Genomic DNA, 24920 nt, shown 5'->3' with positions numbered 1-24920 from the left:
CACAAAAGACTGAACACCACGTTGAAGTCTCCCATGAAACAATTTGGCGGTGTCATCATGTCATGGTAATGCTCCATTTCAGCAACCACATTGAAGATGGCAAGAGTTGGGTGGGTAAGATGTAAATACAGAGCCAAAACTAAATACAAAACTCAGAAAGACTTGCAGCTTTAATTGTAATTGAGAGAATAACCAATGCATGTAATTTTTTTATGATTTTATTTGAAAATAATGGAGAATTTTCTTTTCACTTCAAAAATGATTGGATACTTTGAAAGATGTAAAAATTTTGCAAAGGCATAATAAGAGAAGTGACTGACACACAAATGACCTTTCAAAACACAGATTTATGACCTAAGCACTCAGAGAAGAATGCGCACTCCCTTAAACAGACCCACTTCTTGGAGGGTAATTACTATCCCTAAATTGTATTCAAATGAGCCAAGATGATGTCCAATTGGTCCAGACACAATCTGCTACAAAGACTAGAACTCCCTCAAAGGTTCTGAATGTTAGTTTGCATTGAACACATGATTTCCTTCATCTCCTGCCTCCTTTTCTCCCTTATATACACTGTACACTTCACACACATCTACAAAGCACAAACATACAGCACATGTTTCACAGAGGCTGTAGAGGGAAATAGGAATGGAGGCAGGGCAGGATAAAAGGGGACGGAAAGATTGCAACGAAAATGCAATCATTTGCAGTCGAACAGATATAATTCTTTTGTGGAGGCAGTGTAATGCGGCGCCTCCAAGACGGCCCTCAGCCCATCCTTGTGGATTTGATTGACCACAGTCGCTCGTCAAGGGATTCAATCGAAATACTGTGAGTGAATTACAACGAGACTAACCTTGATGTCCTCACATTGAAGCCCTCCATCCAACACTGTAGCTTGAAGAATTAGAAAATGTATAAGGAAGACATACTGTAGACGCGATAAACGGGACGAAGCTGCATTAATTCATTCTGCAAAATTTTGTTATCCAAACTGAGATTGCTCTGAAGATGCTGAATGATAACTTGTCTATGGTGGAAATCAGAGAGACTTGTAGAAAACATTGACCTACTGTGCCTTGAAAAAATAATTTTTAACCATTGATTTTCCTACATTTTGTCGCATTTCAACTGAACTTCAGTAAGACTACAGGGATTTACTGTGAAAGACCAATATAAAGTAATGAATAATTTGAATGCAGTGATGTAGTCATATGTTGTTTTCGAAGATTTTGACAAATAAAACCACACCGTCTTTCCCCACCCAACCTATATCAATACTTTGATAAAGGTTGGGTTAAGTATTTTGGGGCATCAACTAGAAATTTGCCCATTTTGTAAAATAGCCCAGGTTCGGTTAGAGTGGATGGAAATCTTCTGTGAATATCAATTTGCAAATCTTTTTAAAGATTATCTCAAATTATTGACCTTGACAAGGTCATATCAACAGATTGTTAGGCTATGATCAAAGCTAAACTTTTTTATTGTACATCTGGGTTACTGTTTAGATCCATTGTCTTGTTGGAAGGTAAGCCTCTGCCCTACTTTCCATTATTTTGTAGCAAATTGAATTTGTTAGAGTTTTGTTTTACCAATAACTTTCTCCTTTCTATTCTTCAATAAATGTTAGGTTGGTGAAGTTTACAACAAGGAGTTGACCCACTACTCTTTCCTTTTTTGGATAGTGAACTGAATAGTGCTCCATGAAATATCCAGGCTTGTCTCATAATCTAATCCTGATCAAAACATCTTCACAATTCCTTGCTGTGTTCAGCGTGCTATGGTTCTCTGAAGAGAGTCCAAGGGGTGTGAGCACCTTTGCAACTCACTGTAGAAAGAGAGAGGGCTGCACAGTGGCGCAGTTGGTAGCACTGTTGCCTTGCAGCAAGAAGGTGCTGGGTTCGATTCCCGGCCAGGGTCTTTCTGCATGGAGTTTGCATGTTCTCCCTGTGCATGCGTGGGTTCTCTCCGGGTACTCCGGCTTCCTCCCACAGTCCAAAAACATGACTGTCAGGTTAATTGGTTTCTCTAAATTCTCCCTAGGTGTGAGTGTGTGTGTGCATGGTTGTTTGTCCTGTATGTCTCTGTGTTGCCCTGCGACAGACTGGCGACCTGTCCAGGGTGAACCCCGCCTCTCGCCCGGAACGTAGCTGGAGATGGGCACCAGCAACCCTCCCGACCCCATTAGGGACAAGGGTGAACAGAAAATGGATGGATGGATGGATGTAGAAAGAGAGGCAGTAGCAAATATTTTCTTTTAATTTTTCTACTGTTGGAAAATATGCAAGTTAATGTTCAAATATTTTAACAGAAATGTAATGTACAAACATAAGTCTGGCACCAAAATGAGTTTCGGATAGACGTTTCGTTTGAGTCTAAATCAGGTACATGGTGCCTCATGATTGTGAGATATATTTAGAGGAGCGATATAGCAAGATAACACCAATTTGGTTGGGAGCTTATTGAATATGTTGGCCTAAGTCCTAATGCATCAAAACAACATATAGGAGTCAAATTCAGAAGATTTTGCTGAATGTGGTTTTTCATTTAACCCTCAGAACTGTTTGCTGAAAAATAACAGCTGTTGTTGTTGTGTCTCCTTGCTCTCCAGGTGGGATATGCAGGAGGATGTGGAGCTGGAAGATGGAGAGAGAGCAATGGTGGAAGAACTTCAGAAAGCCTTTTTTGTTTGCTGCTGCAGCGCGGGACCACAAGATGCCTCTGGAACTGATGAGACACCAACAAATCAGACCCAGGGGGAAGCAGAGCCCTGCGATAAAAGTACTGCCCAATAACAGTGCACAGCGTTGTAGTTTTTATTATGTAGTAATTTTTTTATATTCTCTTGGCGCTCTCAAGGTGGTTGTTTGTGGACATGTACGTGCACCCCTGTTCACACATTTGTGGGAATATGTTGGCCTGTGCATGTACTGGAAATTTGCATGTATGTGCACAAAAACATGGAGAAAAAAAAACCCCACCAGAAACAAAAAAAGAGAGCACGAGCTGGTGCCTTCCTCTGTCTGCACACACCTGAGACAAATCCTCTCTGTCGTTCAATGCTGCATCAGGTGCGTTTTCATCTTTTTGGAGCACATCTGCAGAAACCAGTTCCGGGAAATAAAGAGTTGCGATTTTGTTTGTCTGGGACAAGATAGGACTGTGTGATCACTGTAGGTAGCTGATGTGTTTTAAGACCGTGTGGGTGGAGAGAGTAGTGTCAGCATGCTTTCTTTTGCTTTCTTTTAAGAAAACATCAAACAATATAGTTTGGAAGCAAAATATTACCTGTTTTGATTTTTGATGTGTTCTAGAAATCTGCCACACCATAAATTATCAGTCAGCATTTAGTGGAAACTTGAAAGACATTAATGTGTATGATGATTGCTAATTACCGTATATTTTTTCTAAATATGTCTGTATTTTTTTTATTTGTGTGAATCATTGTAGGTAAAATGTTACCCATTAAAATACAACCACAATTGTACTTCAGTGAGGATTGTTATTTTTTTTTAAGATAAAATAGTATTATCTTTGTGATGTAATTTTTATATAATGGATTATCATTTAATGCTATATTTACAAGTATATTTTCTCCATCAAATTTTCAAATAAAAAAGAAAACAATTGCTCCTTTTCTTTAGTCTGAATAAAATATTTTTAAATGCTAATATATGAAAATAACTATTGCTACTGAAAAAGATGTTGCTATAGAAATAATAAAAGCAAATGTAGAGATATTACAATGAAAAGTGACCAAGTCTGGATTTAACTCTGAAAAGACATAAAATGGTAAAACCACACTTGTGTCTTTATATATCTTATATATCTTATATTTTATGTAATAATAAAACTTGTATGGTGGTTGTTGCCTCTCCTTGGGTTGCCACCTTATCATGGTGGAGGGGTTTGAGTGCCCCAATGGTTCCAGGAGCTATGCTGTCTGGGGCTTCATGCCCCTGGTAGGGTCACCCAAGGCAGACAGGTCCTAGGTGAGGGACCAGACAAAGCTCAGCCCGAAGACCCCTTATGATGGACAAGAACTTTGGACTTGGTGTTCCCTCGCCTGGACGCGGGTCACCGGGGCCCCACTGTGGAGCCAGGCCTGGAGGGGGGGCACCATGGTGAGCGCCTGGTGGCCGGGCTTTTACCCATGGAGCCCGGCTGGGCTCAGTCCAAAGAGGAGATATTGGTCCTCCCTCCCATGGGCCCACTGCCTATGAGAGGGGCCAAAGGGGTCGGGTGCAATGTGTGATGGGTGGCAGCCGAGGGAGGAGGCCCTGGCGATCCGATCCTTGGTTGCAGAAGCTGACTCTTGGGACGTTGAATGTCACCTCTCTGGTGGGGAAGGAGCCAGAGCTAGTGTGTGATCTACGTTCCCACCCTCATCTATGGTCATGAGCTTTGAATCATGACCGAAAGAACGAGATCGCGGATACGAGCGGCCGAAATGGGTTTTCTCCGTAGGGTGTCTGGGCTCTCCCTTAGAGATAGGGTGAGAAGCTTGGTCATCCGGCAGGGACTCTCAGAGGAGGGACTCATGGGTGTGCACTTCAACTAACAGGCTGGGTAAGGAGAACCAAGAAGCCCTTGGTAACTCTGAAGGAGCTGCAGAGATCTACAGCTCAGGTGAGACAATCTGTTGAAAGAACAAATTATAACTTAAATAATTGTACATTCAATAAATCTGACCTTCATGGGAGAGACTCATTGCTGAAAGAAACCCGTAAAAAGTCATGTTGCCACATCAGACTGAAATTGAAAAGCAGTAGTAGATCAAATGACAGTCATGTCTTTAAATGAACCAGTTAAAGTCCAGACCTAAATCCAAATGAGAATCTCTGGCAAAGCTTGAAAACTGCTATTCACAGATACCTTTCGTTCAATCTGACAGAGGTCAAACGTTAAATTTCAGTTTGTATATAAATACTGTATGATAAGTCTTGGTTTTAGTTGCATGCAGCTTTGGCAACAGAGCTGCATGACATTCTGATTTTCAAGTGCTCAAGTTTGGTTGTGGTTTCTCAGATTCCAAGTTCTGCACTTTCTAGCAAATACCAGCAAAGCAACAACTGATCGACAACTGCCATATTTCAAACAGATAATTCAGCAAGTATTGTCTGGCTTTTGTTTGGTTTTGATTTGTTGTGATTTTTGTCATAGAATACTTTTCTTCACCTACAAACAAAGATTCCTGGTTCAAGTAACAAAAATAAATTTACTCTTGCTTTTATGTGGTTTTAATTAAAAATTCCATTTTGATTTTTATTCACAAAAGATTTTTTCAAAGCACACAGATTTCAGCCAAGTGTTTTGACTGCTTGGACACAAAAGACTTGCAGATTTCTTTTTTTGTTTGTTTTTGATTCGTCTATTGCCACTCATACAAACTGCTCTTAAAGATCCCAAACAAGAAGTCATTCTCACAGTTATACAACAGAGAAATATGTTGTTAACATTACATATTATAACACCGGTTCCAGACTCAGAGTTACATTACTGAAAATATTTGCTTATACAATTACAAAATGTAAAAGCGACAAAGTTGTACGCAATTCATGTCTTTTTCATGCTAAATCGACCAGGTTTTTAGTCCTAAAAGTGAGTATGAAAATTCACAATGAATTCCCTTCAATATTTCTCTAAAGGTTGAATACAAAGCCTACAGCATTTGGATGTAGGCTTTTTATCTACATCCAGATACATGTATCTTTAGTTGTTAAAGATACATGTATGTATCTGGACCGATGGTCAAGGGAGGAGGGGAGAAAATTAGCAATATGCACATTGTTGCCACAATTTATTTATTTTTCCCCCTTATTGTTATCCAGAGCTGGGAAATACTTAAATAAAAGTCCAAACCTTTGCTGATGCATGAATGTTGTAAAGGGTTTTTAGGTCTAAACATTATATAGACAGCATTACGTTGTTTGAATTTTCCATTGTAATAGACAGGGAGAGAGAACTCAGCGCACATCCTGAAGTCCAGCACAAAAATACAAAATTATATTTCCGCCACAGTATCTGCTGTCTGTTCTGCACGTTGCGAGAAGCTGCTGCTCCTGTGCTACTATCTCTTTAAATATCCATTCCGGTTCGTTGCCCCGGTAACCCGGAAGCTTCACGCGCTCCTTGCTGCTGTGCTACGAGTCCTTCCTGTTTCAGAAATTTGAAGGAAGCAGCAGCAACAGGACAGTCGCTGAGTAAATATGGTGCGTGAGTTCAACATAAAGTGTGCATGCATCTGCAGTGAGCAGCCCAGTGCTCTGTAAAGCTCCCTATGACGTTTGGTTTTAGTGGATGTGTAAATAAACAAGCGAATATGTCTTGGTGTATCTGTTCGCAGTTGTTACATGTAGAGCAGCTGTTTTTTTTAATTTTTTTATTTAAGTCTGCGAAATATCAAACAGATCTTGTTTATTGTGGACAAAGTCACGGGTCCGTCCTAGTGGGCGTGAAGAAATGTTTAAATCTTTGGTCGGTTTTGAAAATGAGAACAACGTCGCGGAGTGTGCATCATTAACTTGGTTGCTGCACGTGTGGAAACTGCCTGAGTAGTCCTCACTAAACAATAGAAGTGTTTGTTTTCTTTATGTTTGGGATAATTAATTAGAAATGCATGTATACATGACAACAATAAGTGACCCAATTACTAATACGTATCAATAAGTACGACGGTGTCTAGCAGCTGCAGATATACATGTAATACAAAAGCCAGCATAATTATTCTTTTCTTTTACTCTATATTTTCCCCTGACTCGTGGCAGGTTTCATCTCAGTGATCTGTATGAGGGACGGACCTATGCGCTCTCATCTTATTTCTGCTACATCAGCCTTGTACATACTGTGGATCACCATGGCCCAGGTCGCTGGTCAGGAGGACAGGGAGAAAACCACTGCGCTCAAAGGTGAATGAACAACTTATGCTGAGGGTTTGGGTTGGATTGGAGTTGATAATATATAATCGACTGTCACTATATAGTTTTAAATGTGTGTTAACTTACTTCTTAACTTGCCATGTTTCTTTACGTATAGATTTGCTGTCAAGAATAGATTTAGATGAACTGATGAAGAAAGATGAACCTCCTTTCACCTTCCCTAAAACACTGGAGGAGTTTGAATATGCCTTCAATGAGAGTAAGTATATTTATTCACTGTGTAGAGCAGTACTACTACCTACTGCTTGCTGACAAGCAGTAGGTAGTAGTACAGGACCGACCCAAAGAGACTAAAGCAATAGGTTCAATTAGCAGGATGGTCTATTAAATAAAACTGGATGCAGAAACTTTAAATACCTTATACATCCACGGGAAGTAAGTAGATAATTATAAAATTATCTTGACAGTTATCTCATTAAAATCATTGTTTAAGCCAACATTAGAGAGTCATTTTACCAAGGACACCATATAAAAGGACACTACTGGCAAAATGTTTAAATCTTTGGTCGGTTTTGAAAATAAGAAAAACTTTCAAAGCCCTAAATCTTTGTAAATAACATAAAAATACTCGCTGTCAAACTTTAGCAAGATATTCTTTAGATCGGGAGAGATTTAGCTTCCCTGAAACTTTGAAGTTTAAATGTATCTGAATAAGATTTTTATTCAAATTATAGTCAGGCAGTTTCTGCAAGTGCTACACTATGATGCATTTACTTCATTCAAGTTATCTCCCTTTAAGAATGTTTAAAAAATATTTTTAAATATATATTCAGGTGTCAGAGAAACTGTGTCCTAAGTATTTTTTTTATCATAATTTCATAATTAAATGTTTTTAGCATGTTTTACAATGTAGGATTAATGACTATTATGCTGAAAATTACTGTGAATTTGAGTATGGTGCATGTTATGCTGATGCACAAACGTTTCATTCAGGGCTCACAAAAGAATCACAAACACATCTGAAGATGTTTTTCAATGATTCGATCTTGAACGTTTTTCTGAATTTTTTGGGGAGGCTTTTATTTGCCAAGGCTAGTGTTGGGAATATTTAGATGTTCCCATCAGCTAAATGGTGGGAATATAACCATAAACCTTTAGTGCAATGGATATAGATATCTCGAAAGGAGAGTCCGTAAAAGAGGATACCTTGTACTTCTCATTGTAAAGTATTACAAAGCTTCCTCCACTTCCAGAGGCATGAACTTCACAAATTTAAACTAATGAAGGTGAAGTGATTGAACTCTGAACTCTGCAATGTTAGCTGATTACTTCCACGATCAAGCTGAGAAAATCAAATCACAAGATCATAACTAAGGGGACCCTTGTAAAATTAACATAGCATTTCAGAGCATTGGCTGCATAGTGGCACAGTTGGTAGCACTGTGGCCTTGCACGAAGAAGGCCCTGATGTCAAATCCCAATGTAGGATCTTTCTGTAGAGAGTTTGCATGTTCTCCCTGTACTTGAATGGGTTCTCTTCAGGTAACATTCCACAGTGCAAAAGCACTATTGTTCAGTCAGTTGAATACCCTACATTGCTCATAGATATGTGTGTGCATGTATGGTTGTATGTTCTTTGTGTTACCCCATGATGGACTGGAAATCTGTCCAGAATGTACAGTGGATCAGTTCTCCACTATTGACTGCTGGAGATAGGCAGCAGTCATTGGGTGTCATTGCCTATCCATGCAACCCTGCAAGGATAGGCGGTATAAACAGTCAGACAGCACGGTGGTAATGTGGTGGTCTGGGGCTGCTTTAGTTCTTTACCACCAGGACATTTTGCCAGTTGAAGAAACCATGTATTCTGCTCTCTACATAAAAATTTTGAAGGAAAACATACAACTGTCGTTTTGTGACCGTAAGCATCAGTGTTCTTAGTTTGTGCAATGGGATTCAGCAGCGGTCTTAAGGCTAGAATTTGAAGCACAGGCTTAAGACCACTGCTGAATGGCTAAAAACATTAAAATGAAGAAAACATTTCAATGTGACAAAATATAGATAATTCTACAAAGCAGAATGGGCCAAATTTCTGCCACAGGGATGTAAAAGAGTTATTGCTAGTTACAACAAATCCTTGAAGGTAGTTGCTGCAGCCATTCTTGGCAGACCCAGTTATTGGTTTAGGGAGCAATTGCTTTTTCAAGTTGGTTTGGTTGGTTTGGACAGCTGTTTTTGTCTGATGTTTGCATTCAGAGTAATAAATAGAAAGCTTAGAATAACTAAAATTGTGACAAACAAACCTGGATGAGGACCCATATTTATTTTTCCCATGATGTGTAGTCAGAGAGATAGAAAGGAGGTGTAAACAAGAGTGGAATCTTGGGTGAAAATGTTTAAAACATTTTTTTAACCCTCTTTATCTGAGCTACCAGTAATTGTGAAGGGTGCTTTATATCATAGGAAATGGGTAAACTCACAGAACGCACCCAGGTTTAATCTGCAAATGATAATCTACTTGCACTTGTTTAGGTTTAGATGATATAACAATCTTTTGATGATTATTTTGGTTTGCAGTAATCAAAGCAGGGATTCAGGAGAAGTTGGGAGATGGATGTGTTACTGATAGATTTTTGGCTTTTAATATTCCTCTACAGTCTCTTGCCCTGTCTCTCTTATCTCTACTTTTCTCTGTCAGTGTCTGGCTGGCTGAGTGGGGGACATGTTGTGTACTCTACGGCCCGTCAGTAACCTACTCAGCCTTGCCCTCTGTCTGATGGAGAATTTGCATAACCTTGCTGTGCCTAAGAACAGACTCAGCACCTGAAATTATGCAACACCCACAAGCTGCTCTTCCCACCCTCAAGTCCTAGCTCAGTCTACCATGGAGGCGGAAAAAACACAGACTCTTCTACCTTCGTCTTCCTGCAAATTCTCATTCCTATCATTTCCCCCTTTTATTTCTCTACTTCTGCAACATCTCACCAAAAATTTCAACCTGAAACACAAGGTAGCACCTCACACTGGAGCTTTTTAAATCTTTATGTCTTGTCAATATTTCTTTTAGGCCTGTTTTCGAAGAATACCATTTCTATTAAAGCCATAGTGGCCCTCTGGCAAAGTCTCCAGTATGTCGACTAAGTCACTTTGGCCTGAAGGGTTTTTATTTTATTTTAATATAACTGAACTCATGCTATCGTAGCCTGAGACAAGTGGAACAAAAATGTTAATTTCACCATGTAATGATATGAATACAGAAGAGGCTGTGTACAATAGTTTGCAGGTATCTTAATCACTGAAGATGATGGCTTCATCTCGCCAGCCCTCCGGTTTTCCATTACTGGAAATCCAAGGTTATGTACACCTAATTAAGCGGCCAAATTGAGAACAGAATGCTAATTATGACAGAAAAGGAGGAGAAAAGTTGAGAAAATGTTATTCCTTTGAGAGATTGTGTTGGGGGAGATAGGGAGATGGAGGGTGTGGTGGGGGGAGCTGATCACCCCTCAGCCTGTAGACACGAACACACACACACATCTCACACCCCCTTTCCTTTCTCCTCTCGTATAGAGGTACATCCACATCCGACGATCCCCTTCTCTCTCTCACACACACGCACACCCCCACCCACCCCCACCATCCCTACAGTGGGATTTCATTATAGCTCTTGTCTTACCCCCCTCTTCTTAGGCTGTAGTGTTTAGATACTCACCCATTCCGTGAATGCATAATTTATTTTCTTCAAGGTACTATTTGTGCACACACTGCTTTATACTAAGTTCTCACTTGTCTCCTGCTTTACCTCTCAGGCATAAATGTATTTCTAAATACACCATACCAGGCGTAGATTCAGGATTACATGTTATCTAACAACTAACAACTATGAAAGTACTGTGATACACAGTAAGTGAGTAGTGTAAGATTTATCACGTTGATAGAGGTGTAAAATGGGGGCAATTTAGAAGGAAATAAAAAAAAAAATCTTCATGCATTCCTTTATCCTGCAAAGATATTATATTTATATGCTCACATTGTGCAATAATTGAGAAAGTATGAGGCCCCTCTGGCTATTTGGGTTAAGTATGTGTACTTTTTGTCATTTAGCTCTCACAAACTTTGCAGTCATAAAGGTCAAAATTAAATTTAACACCGTTTAGTGTTTTATTGTGTTGTAGTGTCAACTGCAGGATCGATGGGCTCATTGCTAAGGTATGGGCTCTGCAGTTGCAGAAGGGTAATTATTTAAAAAAACTAGCGCCACCTCTGAACAGCATTTTCTTCTTTTATGAGTTTTTATATGAGTAAAACCTTTAATGCTTTTAAAACTCCTCTTGCTTCTCTGAATTAAAATAAAGCATTTAAGCTATGTTCCAAAGACCTTTGCGTTTTGGCTGAATCGTAATAATTTCCAGATGTGGACAAAGTCATAGTTCTAATTGAATGCCCACACCTGGACCCCTCTGTCTGTAGCAGTGTGGCTGTAGGTTGCATCGCTAGTGCCTCTTGCTGTCACAACCCAGAAATGAACTGTTGGGTCACCCATTGTTATGGTTAGTGCACCCAGCAGTTCCTTAACTACGCTGGCATACACTGAGCATAGTGTACAGTCACACTATCCTAGCATATTGTGTGTTACCATCATACACACAATATGCTAGCATTTACATACAATACTAGCATTTTGTGTCTAAATATTGCTTATTTACACACAATATGCTAGTATTTGAGGTATTTCTGTTTAAAATGCTATCAGCCAAACTGCTGCTTGATGTCAAAATAAAGTAAGGTTTGATGGACAAGGTTATAGAGAAAGAGAAATCAGAAAAAGATGTCGTTCAAACTTTGCAGTAACAATAACATCTCACTATTAATATATTTCAAGCTTTAGAACTATTTTAATTTGAGCAGGAAAATGAAGGAACTTAAAACTGATCACTTTGCAAGAATTTAAATTCCATGTGTGACAGGACACTTTTAGCGAGGTCTGCGTATGTGTAAATCAGCCAAGATGCATGTTAATACCAGATCATGACAGGATCCAGGAAAAGAGACATTTTTGTTGAATTTTGAAGAATAGCAACTTTCTAGTGTTGTTTAGCCAAGTAATAGGATTTGGATGAGTTGACTTGGGAGTTGAAGACTGTCTGAATAAGTCTTTTTAGTAGAATAGTAATAACAGACAAAGTGCAATAAGCCCTAGAAAAACGATTGTCCCAAAATTTTAAGGATTTGTTTTCTTTCTAGTTGCTTGTTATTCTTACTAATCATGTTGTGTCTCTCACAGATGGCCAGCTCCGGCACATACAAACAGGTGAACCCTTTGTGTTTAATGCCAGAGAGGATCTGCACCGCTGGAACCAAAAGCGTTATGAAGCTCTTGGAGAGGTAATATGGGTTTTCTGCTGGCATTACAACTTTTTTATACATACATAATATTTATTTTTTTCTTTTCATACTGCAGCTAGCTTGCTTGTCTTTACCTTGGAAAAAACTCTGGAACAGAATCCAAGGAGGAGATCTTTTGAGTTTTTGAAAAGCTTTTAACAGGTGGAAGATATTTGAATATTTAGAATCACAAAATGTGTAGTTTCTAATAGGGGTGGGTCAAATGGAATAATGAATACCACATTGATATTTGACAGTTGAATACCAAGCCCACACAGAAAAAGATATAGCAGAACATGTTGGCCAAATAATTCTTATCACCAGCTATTTAGATCTTTTTTCTTTAAGTTTGCCAACAATTGACAATACATAACACCAATCAAGACTTGAGGTAAACTTGGACTTAGATTTTGTTGACCAACTTAAAAACTCTTTTAATTTAAAAGGTGAATCAATGCACATTAATAACTTTCACTTTTGATCGGCTACTTCTAAAAGCTAGTTTATGAAGCTAAAGGAAATGGAGGGAAAAGATAGAAAAACAAATGTATCAATGTAAATGTAGCAAAATAACATATTTGTATAGATATTTGATCCTGCAATGCATTTGTTCTAAAAGATCTTTAACACGTTAGAAGTTCTAGTAGATTTCTCCATATTCTCATATTGTGACATCATCCACCCCAGAACGTCTGTGATAAGACTGAAAAAAGTCATCCTTTGTTTTGTTTTTTTCTATGCAGATGAAACATATGTTCTGTTAGTGTGGTAAATTTCTTCTGCTTTAATAATCTTGAAACATCTGTTCTGACTTTAAGTGGAGGTCTTGAAGTTGCCTTTACTCAACAAAGATCTGAACCACACCACAAACAAAAATGAGCATTCTTCGAAACTGTGAAATCGAAACAGAGAAAAACTAGGATAACCACACCAGCATAGGAACAGATCCAAATATTTTAACATTTAACATGATGATTTGGGATGTCATGATGATCCGTCCTCTTAATGCAGGGACACAGATTTGTTTTACCCATTGTCATTGATGCTGATGGTGTGACACTGCAGGTGGACAACATAAGCATTGATTATGCTAAACATCTATGTTGAAAGTACATAAATTGCAGAATTGGCTGAGTAATGATCACCACATCAAATTTTTTGCTTTTTATTTTATCAGGATAACAAAACTGGTAAAACGGACAATACACAAAACATTGTATACAAATTTATCTGAAAACATAAGAAGTAGATTACACTACTAGTAAAATGTTAAAAAACAGTCGATCTTTCATTTTGGGTGAGCTGCACGGTTTGAGGTCTTGTTGAAGTGGAAGGGATGTTGTTGTACTACTATGAAATGGACTAAGAAAATGTCTTTGAACAGAGGGTTTAGGTGCTTTCTTTGAGTAACATACGGTGCTATGTACAAGTACTCTTTGCAGAGAAGGGACCAGATATGAATTTAGAAATTAAGATATTAGATATCTTAAACAGAAATTTGCAAAAATAGTCCAAGGTGCTAAATCCAGAATCATAAGCTGAACAGAACTGATCAGTTGAAACAGATAAGATTAATTTGTAGAGTTGAAGCAGCTGACCGAGAAGAGCAGACTCTATGTAAGGTGCTCTTGCTTTACCACTGACCCCCCCAAAATAACAGTTGTAAACAGGAAAAAGTTAACTCTTCTCACTTTTATTTTATGTTTGTTGAGAGAAAACAGAAGAAATCCATTATGGGGAAAAATGCATTTCACTATATAATGATATAGTAAACCCAAATATGCTGCATCCTAAAATTCCCCTCTAATTCAATTCCACTATATTCATTATGTATTTAGATAATGAGACAAATATTCCTTTGTAATTGTCTTTTTCTGGTTGCTTTCCCTACTATGTTGGTGTTAATTGTTGTGTGCATTCTTTGAAGTTCAAAGGAAAGTGATGGACCCTTTTGTGGGATTACCTGGATGTTTTTATTATTTCTAATGCAGGTATACAGTAGCTCCTCAGAGAACCAGTCCTCTCTGAAGGTTTTTGTTACCTTCTTTTTTCTTTTACATGCTTAGGCAGTATCTGTCACCATCTGAAAAAGGATGAAAAACAAATATTTGACTGCAGCAAAACTATGGAGCTCAAGGAACACACAAACATTTAAACTAAATGAACTTCTGCACCTGTCATTCAGAAGAAATGAATAATTATCAAACCAAACTTATGCAAGCAGTATTTATCCTTTGATTAAAAGACTGATGAAAGTATCTGCATTAGAAATACAATAAAAGAATCCCTGCAGATATGGCTTTGTGTAATGAGAGCAAATATCGTGTGAGTTGTGCTGTAGGAGATTAACTGGCTGAGAACAAAAAAGCACTTTCTGAATAAGCAATATTATCTTTCCGTTGTTCTTAGGGCTCCAAAAAACAAAAAGTGCATCTGCAAATGTCTGTACAAGAGTAGAACGTAGAAATGCATTGTTTTTTGCTTGAAAAGATTTGTATAAATAAACACAAATTCTGAATTGTATACCTGTGGTTGTAAAGTGGATTAGGCTGCTTAGTCAGGCTCTTCATGTCTGAGGTTAAAGCTGTGAGGCACACAAGCATACCTGCATTCTTATTTCAGCACCTGTGTAGCTGATGCACGCAGATTTATTTAGGCTTGGATCTCTTTTTGTTTGCCGAGTCTTCATTTCAGGTAGATTGAGAAAGTACATGAAGAGTTTGTGTAAATGCAGACAAGTCTGTTGTCAGCTAATGCTACTGCTTAGTACATCCTAGTCTCCCCCATCAGTCTGCAAGCTGATGGAGAATATAAACAGGCAGAAAGCTATGTGTGCATGTTGCCTCTTTTTGAATAGAGCAGCATCATCGTTTCCCTTAATGTTCATACAGATTCCTTTCTTCCCCACTAGAGAAGGATACCTTTGTCCATCTCTCCCTCTCTCCTGTCTTCCCCCCCTTTAGTTCCTCTTGATCCTCTCAGCTTCTCATTTTCCATGTAGGGCTGAAAGTGTGTATGCGTTTTGTGTGTCTGTTTATGTGCATCAGGGGGCTGTGGGGCGGGGTAGCCGGGGTGTTGCCCATATTGTCAGACACATCACAGCACCAGATGTCCAATTCGCACTTCAACCTTGTCTGAATAGGAGACTGATGGATGTAGGGCAATGGATGATATTGGTGTGACGGTTTGAAAAGCGGAAATAACAGAGATGAGCTTGATTCTGTATGGAAAAATATTGTTTCAACTTTGCTATATGTTTGGCATAATAAATAGACATTTGCAGCTAATTTATATAGTCTTTGCCTACCAGGGTCTCATCAGATTGTTATTTTAAGCAAAAATTAACCCCCAGGGGCCCAAGAGAAGCAACTTTGCCATCCATCAATTGTTTGAGAATTTTGGTTGTGCATCAACTTACCAGAAACTCACAATTACAAAGGTTCTGGCTGAAACCTTTGTGCTTAATGAAAAAATGCAGTTAATTGCATTAAAAATGTAAAATCTATATAATTAATTAATTGGAATGAATACATTAAAGTCCTGGCCCTTCTTATAATTCCAAATTGTAAGAAAAAACAATCCATCACTTGTTTGCTTTAAAGAAAGTATGTGAATAAGCTGGTATGACTGTAGTTGCTTGACAGTTTACAGGTTTATTCTCTTTTTATATATACCGATAAATAAATTTGATCGATGGCAGGGTGAAACCACGAGAAGAATGATCTGTAGTTGAGACGTCTGCAATACAAATGCTTCTCTTTTTGTTGATTAAATCAGTAAGTTAGTAGGAACATTGGAAAACCCGCTATTTTTATGTAAAAAAAAAAGAAGATCTACTACTTTGCTAGATTCAGCAATATATTTTTGTTTTGAGCTTGCAAACAAAATTAAACTCAGGGATAAAATACCTACACACTAATGAAACTACTACATGAGCATTTTCCAGTCTTGGCACCAACTGTTGTCATAATTGCTACTCTCCAGCTGTAAAACACTGGAGGCTATCTGTGCAGTGTCGTTCAGTTCAGCAGGGTCACCTTAGCCTGTGTAGGTGTCAGTTGGCGTCTAATTCCTGTGATTTGCTGATAAATTTCTCTGATAGAAGACAAGCATAGGGCCTGGCCCAGATGGAGCTCTATTAAGCTGTTAATAAATGAGGATTCTTCTCTGCTCTGTCTGCATCTGTCGAATGGAAGGCAGTCACAAATTTGTAAACATACACGCACACACACACCCAGTTGGAATATTATAATGAGGTAAAGCTAGCCAGATGGCTGAATTAGAAAGCTCTCTCTCTCTTTCTCTCACACTCTGCAGTGTCTCTGTTATCCATTTGCTCCGCCGGCTTTTTTCTGGTATTGGTAACCAAATAACAGTGGTCCTCAAAGTTTTTTTTACTTCTGTAAATCCCACCTCTATAAATGCTACATATTAGAGATTTCTGGTTGATTTCTGATCTTCAGTTTTTATAAAACTTTTATCTGCTGGCAGTTTTAGGAGATTTTGATTCCTCTTAAGAGATATAATTAGCAGTATTCAAAAGTATTTCTTTCTAGCCATCCCATCCCAACATACTGAATACCCTGCAAAACTTGTGTTTGGCAGTTTAATAGAACATGTATCAAAATATATTAGGTTCCCTCTAAAAAAGGTTATAGCTGCTTATTTTATAACAAACACCAAATATACCTAAATATGCATTAATATGCACAGTGGTAATTGTGTTAACACTATTTCAGAATCTAAAATCTACAGTCTCCCTTATCTTTGCTCTTAGGGGTGTAAGAAATTTGCTTAATTCTTAAAATATGGCTGTGTACGCAGTACAAAAAAGGTATTGTCCATTTATCAGCTATTATGTCCATGGGAGTTTTTTCTTTACATAAAGTCCCAGGAGGCCATTTTTGTTAGAAACTGATTGGATCCCTCCCTCCTACAAATGGCAGGTTTCTGCCCAGAGCCGGTGGCTGCATTGACGTCCCCATTCCCAGGAATTCCTCACTACTTTTACTGAGAAGAGGGTGGCAGAGGCAGGCAGATCCGAATGAAAACAGTTGAACCGAGTTAAAGAGTTGAATTTTAATTGATGAAAGAAAAAGAGAATTGGAAAACGATATGTCGGGTAGGGAGGTTTTTAGAAGAAAGAGAAGGGGTCTGGTGGTTACAACACTGGCGTCTATTACTACATCAAACACTCACTGAGACTTTACTTTAAACAGTCTCTCCGCCAGCTTCGTAACTAACAACTGAGGAGGTCATTATGCTGCTGGTACGATGAGCGGAGCAGGTAGGGCAGGGCAGAAGTGAGACAGAGGCTCATGTGCGCTAGGTGTAAACAGTCTGTCAGTCAGTCTGTATGTGAGAAGTTTCTCTTCCCCTGGAGAGTCCTCTATCCTCTGACAGAAGAATGACAGAGACCTCATGGGAATTACGGCAGCTTCTTTTTCTCTCTCTTTGTTTCCCACGCCGACTGACAGATCACAAATTCACAACAATAGGCCCTATTTTAATACATTTTCTGTTGGTACACAAGGCTGACTTAAAATAAACAACCTTTCTATTGCCTCACGCGCGCTCTCATTTTTGGAGCCTCTCTCCTTCTGAGCGTGGTTTGCTGTTGTTGCTGCGCTTGTTGTGCTGCATTGTTCGGGGGGGATTTTCTTCTTTTTTCCCCTTCTTTCCTCTATTCTCTGGAGAAGCAGGGAATGCTTTCCTGGGTGCAGTCAGTGATACGGCACAGAGCAGCTCTTTCAGTTTCATTATATAAACAGCTTTGATGCCTCTTCTTGTTCTCTCTGGTGTCTATGGGTAAGTGGCTTTTGGAGAGAGCTCTGGACCGTAGAGACAAGAGGTGTGTGTGTGCCTGTACATAACTTTTACTGTGTGTGAGTGTGAATACTGTATTCTTTGGTGAGTTTTGTACATTTTTGGTCTTAGGCCAACACGACTGTTTAAACTGTCTCCTTGTTAATTTTCTGATGGGGTCATATCACTTCAGAGTTGCTTAATCTTTTGAATTACATTTAGAAATAGTTTAATACATTGTAAAGTTGTTTTCAGGTTAAAACGTTAATCTCAATAAATATGAATATCACTGACTTGTTGAAATGTATTTTACTAATTGGGTTTAAAAAGGGAAAATGAGGTTGTCTGCTTTGTGGTTTCTCCTTCCACTCAACTTTTCATTAGAATGCATGGATATAGGATTCTGTAAACATCCAGCTTCTGCAGCAGTGATTGTTTCTGGCTTCTACGTGACAACTGCACGTGGAAGTGTTCTTCATAAAGACCGCAGATATGGTCATTACGTTTCTGTTTTAAAAAAATGTTTTTTGGTTTTTCAGTATATTTTGAGACACCGAATTTTATATTTTCATTAGTCATAAGCTATAACAATCAAAATACACAGGTATGGTAGTTTGAAATACATCTGTGGGAATCTGTACAGTATTTAAGTTTCACTTTCTAAATTAAATCACTGGAATAATGTGTCTATCACATCCTTAGTTTTGGAAATGCACATCTATTATCTCTATCTGATCAAATAAGTTTTAATGTGTTAACCCTTCTTCATAGCAAGACTTTTGTATTGTTGGGTTCCTTTTTAGTTATTTTCTTCTGTTCTTTTCATGCCAAATGTTTCCTCTTCCATTATGACTATTGCTTGGCCTCTTCTTCCTTATTTGGTTCTTTTCCTCCCCTTTGTGTGCGCCTGGGAAGGATCATCTCCTTATTGCCTCAGGTGCGGTCAGCCAAACCAGGCATGACTGCTGTAATCAGTGGGAGAACACACAGGGATGCAGGAAACACACACAGACTGATTCTTGGAGACACAGTATGTGGGAGGTCTCTGAAAAGCATATCTAGTTGCAGCCACAGTGTTCTTCATGAAGACCTTGACCTCATGGAAGTGATGAAGAGACTGTTTATGGGGATGACTCCAGATTTGCAAGGAGCTGATGTCAGAGCCCACCCATTCCAAGGCGTCTCATCAAGGCAGTGCACTGTACCTTTGTTTCTCCATCTCCACTCCCTCTTCCACTGCTCTGTCCTCTTTGGTGCTCACATCAGTGGGAGCTGGCATGAGACTCTGTCTCCTGAGGATTACTTTGCCATCTCTCCTTTCTTGTCTTCCTCGTTTCCTCCCACTGAGCCTCAATTTAAGTCCCTTCCTTCCGCTCTGATCCCCCTTTTCTTGGTTCATCGCCACAATCTTTCCCCTACACAAACAAGCTGCAGACACAGTGGACACAGCTGCAGAAGTTAGATCAGAGTGTCCCATCTACAGACCCTCTCACAGTGAAGAAAACAATTGTTCTTTGTTTGACTTCTGCTGAATCTTTTTCTTTAGAGAGAAGGATTTAAGAGGTTTTTGATAGTTCGGTAACGGTCAAAAATGATGAATGCTGTGATTAGCTCTGCAGCTGAAACTGTGTCTGTTTATTGTTGAATGTATTTGCCTTTTCTTAAAAATAAAGCAGTAACAAATAGTATATGTACTGATTTGAACTAATTTAAATCTATTTCTTTCAATCCCCTTCTTGTTTCTCTTTGTGTCCCTTGATAATATTTGCCACATCCACTTCCCATGCTTGTCGTAGTGACAATGGCATTGCAGCTCCCTGCAGGCATTTCATTAAAGCACTAATAACACATTGGTAATTAGGTGACAAAGAGGCCATTTTATTGTACTGATCAGCTGCTGAGACATAGTCCTAGGAGGTAACCGATGAAGGAGCTATAATGTGTGTGTTGGTTTCCATGATCTGTGTATTCTGTTGTCAGTAAAATAGAAATAAATGCTAGTTAGATCTTGTAAGACCAAAGAAAAGCATTTAGAAAACTTGATATAAAAGGTTATACACAAATCTGGATATTAAACTTGTACATATTTATTATCAGAGCACATTTTTATCTTTGTAAATGTTTGCACAACCTTGCTTTTGTTAATCTCTTGTTCCCTTTTCTTATTTTCCACCAGCCTCCTTATCCTATATCAATAGTTCGTGGGCCACCTGAGGCACAGAACAAATAAATTATTGCAAAAGAAATTTCCTGTGAAGCCTATTGATGTCATAAAGCATGAGCAAAGCGAGGCCAGGAATCATTTTAGTTCTCATCAGAGCAGCTGACATTTTAGCGTATTAGCTGCTTGAGGTTTGGTATGTTTCAGTGTTGCTGCTTCAGCTCCCCCAGTCCGTCCCTTCAGCCCACACAGACACAAGGTCAAATGGTAGCATTGATCATATCATCTAGACTGTCTGTTGGGCTTTGTCTCTGTGTCATAAGACTAACATTTGTCTATTATACCTGATTTTGTTCTTTCGTCTTGTGAGATAAAGCAATTATTATATTGGTCTTATCAGGGCATTGAGTGTATGAGTGAAGCTCTTCTCTCTATGACTTTCTATTTGGTCTTGCCATTTCAACAATTATCCACAGTTTAGATAGAGTAGAGTTCAAATGAATCTTCTCAAGGTTGACATTTTAATATCCTTTAAAATATCCATTTTAATGGATATTTTTCCTCTGCATACATCAAAACTTATGAAAATCCTGCCACTTCTGGATTGGGTTAATCTAAAGATTTCTTTGTCGGCACAAGTTGACAAAATATATATATTTTTTATTACATATTGATATCCTAATCTCATAGCTAGTTTTTTATTTTATTTATTAACCAGTGTTTGCGCACAATGTTAACATATTCTACTTATTTGATTGTATAGTTTATAGCATATTTTAAGGGTATTTGATGGGATTGACCACCACAGAGTAGTGCAAAATTGTGATAATAATAAATAATAAAATAGTTCAATGCTTCCAAACATTTTATGAATAAAAAATCTGGCAACCAGGCGTCTTTATTTAGCCCCTCTTAGTCAATACTTCAATGAACTACCATTTACTGCAATTACTCCAGTTCAGTATGGAGAGGATTTCTTCAAATCTTGCCACAGATTTTTAATTGCAGTTTGTCTTGGTTATTTTAGCACACGGATATACTTTAATCTAAATCATTCCACTGTAGTTCTGTCTGCTTGTAAGAGCTGTGTTCTGCAGGAAGGTGACCCTTTGCATAAGTATTTGGTACTTCTAACAGGTTCACTTTAGAAGCACCAAATTTGTGGATTGCTAAAAGTTGTCATGTGACAAGGAACTCTCATTTGAGTATTAGAATCCTGTAGCTCCTTCAGAGATACCCAAGAGCTTATTGGCTGCTTCTCTGATTTCTCTGATTAATGCGCTTCTCACCTAACCTTGAAGTTTAGGAAAACGGACATTTCCTCATAGGTTTGCAGTTATGTCAAACTCGTTCCATTTTCAAATAAAGAATCAAATAGTTGTCTCACGTTATAAATGAAACTCGCCTTAAACTTCTCCAGACCTGTTTGGATCATTGCTTGGTCTTGACAACTGAAGGCATTTTGTTGCATTTGAAAACTGCATATTAATATCTCCTCACTTTAAAATTATGTGACAGTTCAACTTAACAAAAACTGAAAACATTAAAAGGAAATGAATGGCTCAGTAAGACAATGAGTGCACAATCTGTTAAGTCAAAGTGAAGTTCTCCTCTTTCCACACTTAACTGACATCTGAGCCTCATCTCTTGTGCTTTGACGCGCAATGGTCTTTGGTAGATCCTTGTTTGTGTTCGAAGTCAGTCATTTCAGCATGACTGCAGCGCCGACACGCTTTGTGACTGTGGCGCCACCGCTGGCCTTTGGTTTCCTGATTTAGTAAGGCTGATACTTCAAAAGCGCATGGAAGTAAGACTTCACAGCACAGCATGACACCAGGCTGCTCAGCTCTCCCCGTGGTGCATCCACCCAACACAGCATTGTTACGACACAGACGGGACACATGGCTTGTCTTACCGCTGGGGGAACCATCATCAATTGCTGCGCTGCATCTTATAGCTACCGGTTGTGTTTGCTGTCATCTGTTCTCAGTCTTTAGTTCTCTGTTTGTGTCTTTCACACCTGATCAAGAATTAAAATCTGTTCCACAAAGTGCTCCTGTCTGTTCTCAGTTGAGCAGGATGCAAGTGGAAAAAATTGAAAAGAAGGAAAGAGAAACGGGGAAAAAGGGAAAAGAATGTTGCTAATGTCACTGAACCATGAAAGGCTTGGCCTGGGGTAGGAGTGACTTTGTATACAAGGTTCTTTAGTGCTGTGGCTGCAGGGATAAACACAACTTACATCAGCCCTTTGCAAGTACAGGAGATTTCCTCTCCTGGCACTTTCAACCTCAACAGTCTGACTGTACTGTACACACAAACACACGCACACCCCCACACATGTACAGTATAAAACCAGACTCTTTCAAGTCGTTCACGTGCGCACAAACACTAGAGGGCAAATGGGGGTTTTGAGTAGCATTTCTTTATATTTTTGGTGGCAAATATGACTGTGGATGCTGGTTCCTTGTTCACATGTGTACACAGTTTCTCTTTCACAGATTTATTTGTATCAGCAGCCAGGAAGAATATTAACTCCATCAGACAGTGTTGTCAGTATATCTGACTCAGTGCCTTTTCTGCTTTTCTTTTTCAGATCATCACCAAGTATGTTTACGAGCTGTTGGAGAAAAAGTGCAACTTGACTAAAACATTTCTTCCTGTAAGTATTTTGAAAATTAAGAAAATATAAGTATGGTCAGAAAGTGTTTTGCAAAACTATTGATGGGTGCTGAACATTTCCATATTTTCCTATATTGCAGTGTTTTACTGGGGTCTTGCTTGAAAAGCACAACACAAGGTAGTACTTAATTGCACTCAAATGTAGTGCAATTTAGTACTAGCCTTTAAGCTAGTTTATAACAATGGTTTGGAGATTTTTCTTTTATAATAAGAATCTTAAAAAACTGCATTCATATTCAGACTCCAATAGCCAGTACTTTGAAAAACTAATTTTATTCAAATTAAACGTGCAACTCTTTAGAGACAGTAAACCCTTTACATCAGTGGTCCCCAAACTACGGCCCGCGGGCCAGATGCGGCCCGCCTCCACATTTGGTCCGGCCCCCTGAACAATACCAGAGTATTTTCATATATGTGCATTTTTATTTGATAAGTTGGACTTTTGCAATAAAATAAATGTTCCTTAGTAATGAACTTTATTTATTATTAACTACTAGTTAGTAACTATTTTATACATGCATATAATTGACCCTAACCCTTTTTTTATGTGGAGAACCCAGTGTTATTTGGTTATTATTTATTTCATAAATAGTGTTATTTCCTGACTTTTGTTCTCTGAAGAATCCAGAAAAGGTTATTTGATTGTGCTTTCTGAAAAACAATACATTTTTATGTTTAGCACTCTTACAATCGTCACACTTTTTCTGTTACAAACTGACCCCGGGCCCCCATCAGAGAAGGGACAAGTTATGTGGCCCTCACAGGAGAAAGTTTGGGGACCCCTGCTTTACATCAAGAGATGGACATTTTTCTCATTCTTCTTTGCAAAATAGCTCAAACTCGGGTTGAACTTCAAGTTTTACCACAGATTCTTAATTTGCCCATGGTCTACAGTTTGGTTGGGCCATCTTAACACATAAGGCCATTGTCCTGCTGGAATATTTAGTCTTTTTCACACTTTTTCCAGTACTGCTCTGCATTTAGCTCCATCCATCTTCAAAAAAGTTCTGACCTCCTTCCTGAAGAAAAGAAGCCCCAACTCATGATGCTGCCACCATCATATTTCACCACAGTGTGTTAAATGGTGAAGTGCAATGTTGGCATTCAGAAACTTCGACTTCAGTCTCATCTAACCAGAACACCTTTTTCACAAAGTTTGTTTTTGTTAGTGAAGATGCAGCTTGTGACAAATTGCAGCGGATAGTTCTTATGAATTCATTTGAACTCATCCAGATTCTGTTTATTTACTAAACAGAAGTAAATAAACTTTTGTTTAGTAAATAAACAGAAGAGCTCCATGAAGAGCTCTTTCTAGAAAGAAGAGCTCTTCGTGGAACAGCTGTGTAAAATAAGCACATGTGGAATCTGTTTAGTAAGGTGACTTTTAAAAACAATTGAATGGATTTTCTTTTCTAGGTGTATTACAGTAAATGAAGCCTTTCTGTTTGTCTGCCACATAAAATCCAAATATATACACTGAAGTGTGTGGGCTCAACAGTACAAAATGTGAAAAAGGCCACGTGGTGTGAATATTGTAAGGTTCTGTGAATAATCACACTTCAGAGTGATAATGGGTGTCCTATTTAGAAATATAAAAAAATAAGAAAGGTGGATTTTGAGAAGGCGGCTTTCCTAATTCTCCATCAGTTTTTCTTTTTATGTCTTCCTCATATTCTCTGTCTTTCCCAACTGCACACATCCTTTGTGCAAAAGTGTCTCCTCCACAAATTAGAACTGGATTGTGATGTGTCATTTCAAATAGGCACAGCATGCTGATGCTTAATCTGTTTTGCATTCAGTTGGGCTGAAGGCGACTTTCCACTCTGCCATTGTGGTAGTATTCTTTGCCCAGCTCATCCAGGCTCAGTGCACATTCTTGATCCCTTTTTATTTGTTGTCACAGGCTTGTTGTCTCTTTTTTCTGCCCCCTCTTTACCTCTCTATCCCTGCTCTTTTTCTGTTTACAAAAATGGTGATCATTTTTCAGAACCAGTTTTATAGCGATGTTAGGA

At 38.6% G+C, this 24920-nt stretch overlaps 2 protein-coding genes across 3 annotated transcripts in view; both read left to right on the top strand.

Annotated features, from left to right (window-relative positions):
• The window catches only part of kiaa0825 (KIAA0825 ortholog), a 134338-nt gene extending 130742 nt beyond the window's left edge, over positions 1-3596 (top strand). For both annotated transcript variants that reach the window (XM_023344098.1, XM_023344097.1), the window contains one exon: positions 2612-3596. In XM_023344098.1, the coding sequence (XP_023199866.1) occupies positions 2612-2795 (184 nt within the window). In that variant the 3' untranslated portion in view covers positions 2796-3596. The remainder of the gene's footprint in view (positions 1-2611) is intronic.
• Positions 3597-6130: 2534 nt separating this feature from the next.
• The window catches only part of fam172a (family with sequence similarity 172 member A), a 158432-nt gene continuing 139642 nt past the window's right edge, over positions 6131-24920 (top strand). The window contains exons 1-5 of the mRNA XM_005803520.2: positions 6131-6212; positions 6768-6908; positions 7036-7137; positions 12163-12263; positions 22823-22888. Coding sequence (XP_005803577.1) covers positions 6788-6908; positions 7036-7137; positions 12163-12263; positions 22823-22888 — 390 coding nt within the window. The 5' untranslated portion in view covers positions 6131-6212; positions 6768-6787. The remainder of the gene's footprint in view (positions 6213-6767; positions 6909-7035; positions 7138-12162; positions 12264-22822; positions 22889-24920) is intronic.

The sequence above is a fragment of the Xiphophorus maculatus genome, chromosome 12, assembly GCF_002775205.1.
Source record: "Xiphophorus maculatus strain JP 163 A chromosome 12, X_maculatus-5.0-male, whole genome shotgun sequence".
Taxonomy (NCBI): Eukaryota; Metazoa; Chordata; class Actinopteri; order Cyprinodontiformes; family Poeciliidae; genus Xiphophorus; species Xiphophorus maculatus.
Note: the sequence above shows the minus strand (reverse complement) of the source record. Positions and strands in the feature narration are given on the sequence as shown.